Source organism: Eufriesea mexicana, unplaced genomic scaffold (assembly GCF_001483705.2).
Source record: "Eufriesea mexicana isolate 0111107269 unplaced genomic scaffold, ASM148370v2 scaffold9786, whole genome shotgun sequence".
Taxonomy (NCBI): domain Eukaryota; kingdom Metazoa; phylum Arthropoda; class Insecta; order Hymenoptera; family Apidae; genus Eufriesea; species Eufriesea mexicana.
The window spans coordinates 56,866-63,968 of NW_016917468.1; the positions used below are offsets into that span (position 1 = coordinate 56,866).

Sequence of the window (7,103 nt, forward strand, 5' to 3'; positions counted from 1 at the left end):
GAGCGGAGGAGTTTCTGAATTAGCGCGTATTAATTCTCCAGAAATATCAGCGTTTAGTAACGTTGCTTGGATTCCAACCTTGTTACCAAGTACTACCTTAGGTAATTTGTCAAATTCTCCAAGCGCATGTTTTGTCGCCAGTGATGGGGAATGTTTAAGGGTATATCAAGCTGTTATCGACGCTAGAACATTGTTGGCAGAAGTATCAATTAGTGAAAGGCGAAGCAGAATGATGGTTAGTTTTTGGTAAATTTAAAAGAAGCATAATTCATAAATATTTGTTAAATTGATTTATTACTTTTGTGTTTGTCAGAATTCCATGGCAAGTCTTTCGACAGATATGTCATCGGACGATGGTATGAGACATTCGATTCACGATAGAATAGAAATAGTATCTCAACAATCTACGGCTAGGCCAGGTTGCGTTATACAGTTGGATGCTATTGCTGATGCAACACATGTAAGTATTAAACAACGCATGTAAAAAAGAAAAGTTATGGAAAATTAGAATAATAAGAATAATTTAATAATATTGATTATTTAAAAAATAATAACCTAATGGATATAATTTTTGTTATAAATTTAGGACTGGCAAAATACACAATTCCTACATGTATTTCAAGAACAATTAATTACTGGAGACAGAAATGATGAAAAACAAACTGGTATAGATACATCAATAAATGATTTAGGTTTAATGGAATCTACCTTGGATGCTATGGTAGATTTGCAACAGTCTGCAATTTTCGAAGAACCATTTTACATAGTTGTTTTAGAAAGAACACAACAAGGTACAACTGTACATATGTGGCGTTTGGTAATAGCCTCTCAACCTGAAAATACTGGTACATCTATTTGTAGTTCTATTAAACTTTTTCTTCAATATTATTTTACCCCTTTTCCTACTTCTGTATTATCTCATACTTTTTCTTCGATAGTATTATCGGAATCAATGATGTATGTACCGGATTCTCATTTGGTACAAGATGAAGATGAGGAGGGAACCCCTGGACGTTATAATCATCCAGAGGGTAGAAGATCTCGTCGAGCAAGTCAGTCCCGCCGTGAGAGTCAAGGTGAATTAGATATGTTTTTCCAAAAACGACCTCAAAACAGTCATGTTCTTATAACAACTACGAAAGTATGCACCCAGGAATTGCCATTACCAACGGGAGTTGAGGTTTGTGTAACATTTGTATATTGCATTTTTATCTTTTTTCTCTTTTCCTCGTAGTTGTAACTATGTCGCTTTAAAGTTAAAACTATTAAACAGAGTGTAAAAACCATTATTACATACATAATGATAATAGTAATACATTATGTAGGTAATACATGCTGCGCCAGCTGCTGGACACTTAAGCAGTTCTTCCATATATCCTGCTTGCTTTGCTCCATATATTGTGGTAACTGCATGTAGCGATAGTACAATACGTTTCTGGAGATGTAAAGTAACGAAAAATCAACCGATTGTCAAATTACATTATGAATGGTGCGAATGGGAAATGATACGGAAAGATCAAGAATCGACTATAGATATTACAGGTGAGTATATATTGGTTAAAATTACATTTAAAAAAAATTGAAATTAAGAAAAGATTCTATTCGATCCAATAACTTATTTGTATTTTAGGACAACCATTAAATATAAGTGCTGCATATAGTGGACGTATTGCATGTGCATACAAGTACGGAAAATCATTTACACGTCCTACCAAAAGTGATCCTGATTCTCGATATGTAAATCTATGCGTTGCTATATATGAATGTGAAAGCACGGGTGGAAGTGAATGGATTCTAGAGGATACTATACATTTAAAGAATATACATTTGCCGAGAATTCCAGTGGATCAACACTTAGATTTGAGTTATCTCTATGACAGTAAATTTTTGCAGAAAAAGCAAAGACTTACTCAAGTGTTGCAGACGCTTAGTCATGAAGATGTGAGATCACCCAGAAATGGAGAAAACGGGGAAAGTACAAAGCCGAATGCAGGTAAAGGTACTAGATTTAATATATCATATTTTCAGCACACAGTCTCATTGTAATAAATTTCAATGATTAAAAATTTAATCATATTATTTACGATTGTGGTAGGTTTATTGGCTGTTCCGTCGTTTAGCACACTTCAGTCCTTACGAAAATCGATCATAGAAAATGGTAACACATGCCCGCTTACACAGAAACATTTAGTTCAGCTAGATTGGGTGTCTAAAGAAGATGGTTCTCATATTTTAACTGTTGCTGTTGGATCGAAAATCATGTTATTCACGCCCGTGTGTTCGGATCTTGCACAAGCAAATATGAAAGCAATGAAAGAATCACAGAGCAATAATCGACCGATTTTGCGGAAAGCTTCATCTTTGGCACAGCCCCAATTTGTTGACGAAATTCGTTGGATGAAACTACGAAAAATCGAGTTAACTACAGCGGATGGTTTACCTCCGCTACCAATGCAAATATCTTGGGTAAGAGATGGGATTTTAGTAGTTGGCATGGATTCAGAAATGCACGTTTATTCACAATGGAAGCCGAATCCAAAGAAGGATTGTTTTCATTCGAATTTGCAACATCAAGAATCAGATGAGTTTCAAGCTAGTCGAAATTTACGAGACGAGGATTTACGAACATTAGCACACGAAACGTCGCAAAGACGATTGGCAAACGTATCCTCTATGCCCCATCTTTCTCGAGTCAGCAGTATCAATTTAACGATGCTAGACGCTAAAAAGAAACGAGGAATGCAAAATGAAAATTTAAATTTTGATTATATGCCAGACTATGGTTTATTTGAAGCGTCGAGAATCGCTTGTCCCGTGTTGCCTCAATATCATCCAAAACAATTAATGGAATTGCTAAATTCTGGCAAAATTCGATGGGTAAAAGCTATATTGGCACATCTTGTTCGATGCATAGGAAGTTCTTGTTCTTTAAGGGCAGATGATGAAAGTTTAGTGAAGCAACGTGGCGGTGGATGGTCTCGTTCTAGAACGATGTCGGTTAGTTATGTAGGTACAACATCGCCTTTGGAACCAAGAGGTTCAACTACGCAGATACCAGAAGAACTTACATTAGATTATGCTGAAATAACATCAATATCTCCATTACCACTTTGGACTTTACTCATCGCAGACAAAGAAACAAACGTACCGCATCAACACAAAATTGAAGATAAGCAAGATTATAACGAATTGTTTGACAGTAATTTGGATGAAGGTGAGTCGCTGGATGACATGCTGGACGAGGATTATGATTGTTCGCGACAGAAAGACAGACGTTCGTCAGTACCAGAAAGACAAGGTATATCTCATTTTGGACCAAGACAAGGTAGATTACTGTCGCGACTACTGACACACACTCATTTACCCGGGTTATCGAGCCTTGATCAAATGCATTTGCTCGCACTAGCTGATACCGTTTCTACTTGTAATGTAGATTTTGCGGAAAGATTTGCAATAGACGCAGCAAAGAACGCGATTGCGAAAGAAAATTTAACCGGTATTCCCGACGGAGAAACGGTCTCAACGGATTCATTAGACGATTGTGGCCTTCGATTTTTATTGGCCATGAAACATTATAATTACTTAATTCGTTGTCTTCCATTAGCGCAAAGAGCACAGTTTCAGAAGCAAGGTATATCATCGAATAATCTTGTTTGGGCATTTCATTCTGAATCCGAAGAAGAATTACTAGGATTGATACCTTCTTATGCCAAAGGGCAACCAAAATGGAATATTTTGAAGGAACTCGGTATAGGTTGGTGGATTAGAAGTAACACTGTATTAAAAAGATGCGTTGAAAAAATTGCGAAAGCAGCTTATCAACAAAAGCAAGATCCCCTTGATGCTGCGCTTTATTATTTAGCAATGAAAAAAAAGAATCTTGTTTGGGGACTGTTTAGAAATAAACGGGATGAAAGAATGACAACTTTCTTTGCGAACAATTTCACTGAAGATCGTTGGAGGAAAGCTGCCTTGAAGAATGCATTTGCTTTACTTGGTAAACAAAGATTCGAACATGCTGCAGCATTCTTCTTGCTAGCAAATGCGCTTAAAGATGCTATTGACGTATGTTTAAATAAACTGAATGATATACAATTAGCAATGGTCATTGCCAGACTTTACGATGACGATACTACCTCTGTGAATTTAAGAAGATTACTTTACGAAGAAATTTTAGGCTGTGACAAAGATGGACAAAATCAAGATATGAATAAAGCTCATCCCGACCCATTTTTACGCAGTATGGCTCTTTGGATTCTTAAGGATTATGCTGGATCGTTGAATACTTTGTTACTAACAAACGTTGGAACTTTGCATCCGCAATATAACGACGAATCTGATAAACCCGAAGGTGCAACAGGTAATACAACTATTTTATTTCTGTCTTCTCTCTTTTTTTCATCTTATTACTTTTTCTTAATTTAAATAAAACTGCCCTAATTGAAAAGACTGTAACAAAACTTTCCCTTAAAAGATTACATTAACAAAAAATAAAGTTCACTTATTTTCTATTATTTTATTCTCCTTCAGTTTGAACATTGATAAAAATAATTCTGTTACTCTTCGGGTTAATAATTATTGTAGAAGGTTTAAGTTCAATTAATGTAGTGCTAATGTTTTGTATTTCTTTCCTTAAAAGAACATCATTTACTTTTACCGCACATGGTCATTGTTTACATCTTTTTTTCATTTTAGCAAATCCAAATGTTTTCAATTTTTACGTTTACCTACGAACACATCCATTACTGATCAGACAATACATTGCATCTACTGCTCAGGATAAGAAAAAAGGTCATTCAGTAGTTATATCCGGATTCAGTTATGGCACGGAAACAAAATCACAACCTGATAAACAATTGACCTTGGAAGATAGTATTACACCTTTGGAAAGACAACTATACTTCACAACAGCGCATGCACATTTTAAAGCAGGGTGTCCTGCTCTTGCCCTTGAAGTTCTTTCTAAGTTACCTAACAAAGTTATGGAAACAAATTGTGAAGATTCATCTAGTATGTAATCATATAATTACCATATATACAGCTTTTCTGTTTTCTTGTAGGTCTTTTATACTTATTGTTATTTACGGATACCACCGATTTTTTAGGTTTATTAAATAGCCCGAGCAAATCAAGAAATCAAGATTTTCAAATAGATACTGGAATTATTAGTTGGGATGATAATTTAAAGAAAACCGACGATGACAAAGGTAAACTTAGATCGATATAAAAAAAAGTGGATAATTTCTACTAATTTATTCTTATGGTGTTAGGCATTATCGATTGGTCCCAACCGGTGTTGCGTCAAACCGACGAGGAATTAGTATTAAACTGGGATGATGATGATATAACTGAAAATGACGATGCTGATAGTCCGCCTTTAAGTATGAAACTGGATAAAAAAGAAACTACCGATGGTTTAAAAGAAACACAATCAGAACAAAATGGTAAATTAGTGTTTATAACTTATTATACATGACTATCTTGATTTAATTTTTATTTAACTCTATTACAACTACCTTTATCAGATATTAAAGAACATTATGTCTCTGAAAAGAAATGTAACATTGTCTTAAAGGCACTGAATATCAATTCTAATAATCTAAATTCCAAATAATTTTAAAATAGAGAAAGCTGGTTATTTGAAGGATATTCAAAACAAGCTTAATTATATTATCATCATCATTATTATTTGATTATTTTCTGCTTCTCCCAGGTTTCATTGTTTTTTTTCTTTTTTGCAAAACATAAGTTATGCCAAGTTATTTTGTCCTATTCCTTCTATCACATATATTTGTAAGAAGTATTTTAGGAATCGGCCTGTCATGAAATCTATTATTACTTATTGACTTTTGTACCTGTAACAATAACATTTGTGGATAAAATTATTATTGATATTATTTTAGTTATAATCTGGTGCACATATATTCTTGTATTTTTGCTGTTGTTGTTGTTGTCGTCGTTGTTGTTAATATTAATATTTTCAGAGAAAGCCATTAAACCATCAGGACAATTAGACATTATGGCACAACAACTAAAATTTGTAGCATGTTTAAAAATTTTAATGGAAGAATTATCAACATTGGCAACGGGTTTTGAAGTAGACGGAGGTCAACTTCGATATCAACTGTATGTATGGCTCGAACGAGAAGTAGATGCCCTTAGACAGCTCTGCAGTTATAGTGTCAGTTCAGACGGAGATGTAAACAACGTTTCGGAATGTAAACAGAAAAATTTGCTAACTTGATTTTAATTAAATGATATTTAATTTAATACTGATTATTTTCAAGTGATAAAATCATTGCACTTTTAGATGAAGGTGGTATGGTGGATGATATGCAGCCATCTAAACCTGGTGAACAGCCAACGTTACACGAAATATTAATGGCCGAGAAATTGGATTTTGAAGCCAAGGTTCAACGAGCTGCTAGAAGAAAAAAATGGCTGAAAGGTATTTTATAATCTAGATGTAGATGCTTTACATTAGTAAATACATAATTAATCGAAAACTTATGATTGTGAGGTATTATAAACATCTGTTTATAGCAAACGAAACATTATTACGAACGTTACTGTCCTATTGTTCTTTGCACGGAGCATCGGGTGGTGGTTTAGCATCTGTGCGAATGGAACTTGTTCTTTTATTACAAGAATTACAACAAGAAAAGACGCAACAACAGTTACTTAGCCCTCTTCCATTTCCAACTACACTTCCTCTTTTAAGTGCTAGTGTAGCATGCAACAAAACTGTTGTGGCAGATCCGGTCAGACATTTGCAAGTTCGTACAATATTACGAAATTTTAGAAAAAAATTTGATATGCATCTGATATTGTATTTACTCTTTTAGGCCCTAGCGCATGATATGTTGCAAACGTTAGTAGAATTACGTAATCCACCAATGCCTACAAAAAATACACATTATTGCGAGGTGTTTATAATGAGGGATTTAGCAGTGGCTTTAAGTGCTTGTATTTATCAATCACTCTGCGATTCCGATACTTTTGTTACGAAACATCAACAGCCGGACAGGTAAGTTCGATAGATTATAAAAATTCGAACGAAAATCTTTAAATTGTAGTTGGTCATAAAATCGGTTTTTGTTTTT

The 7,103-nt window shown here is 34.5% G+C and overlaps 1 protein-coding gene across 1 annotated transcript in view; it reads left to right on the forward strand.

Moving 5' to 3' along the window:
• Positions 1-7,103, forward strand: part of Rbcn-3A (rabconnectin-3 alpha) — a 19,885-nt gene that overhangs the window by 4,902 nt on the left and 7,880 nt on the right. The window contains 14 exon segments of the mRNA XM_017908092.1: positions 1-235; positions 314-460; positions 587-845; positions 939-1,180; positions 1,326-1,542; positions 1,631-1,993; positions 2,096-4,360; positions 4,696-5,010; positions 5,106-5,207; positions 5,271-5,444; positions 5,985-6,218; positions 6,311-6,448; positions 6,544-6,776; positions 6,846-7,027. Coding sequence (XP_017763581.1) covers positions 1-235; positions 314-460; positions 587-845; positions 939-1,180; positions 1,326-1,542; positions 1,631-1,993; positions 2,096-4,360; positions 4,696-5,010; positions 5,106-5,207; positions 5,271-5,444; positions 5,985-6,218; positions 6,311-6,448; positions 6,544-6,776; positions 6,846-7,027 — 5,106 coding nt within the window.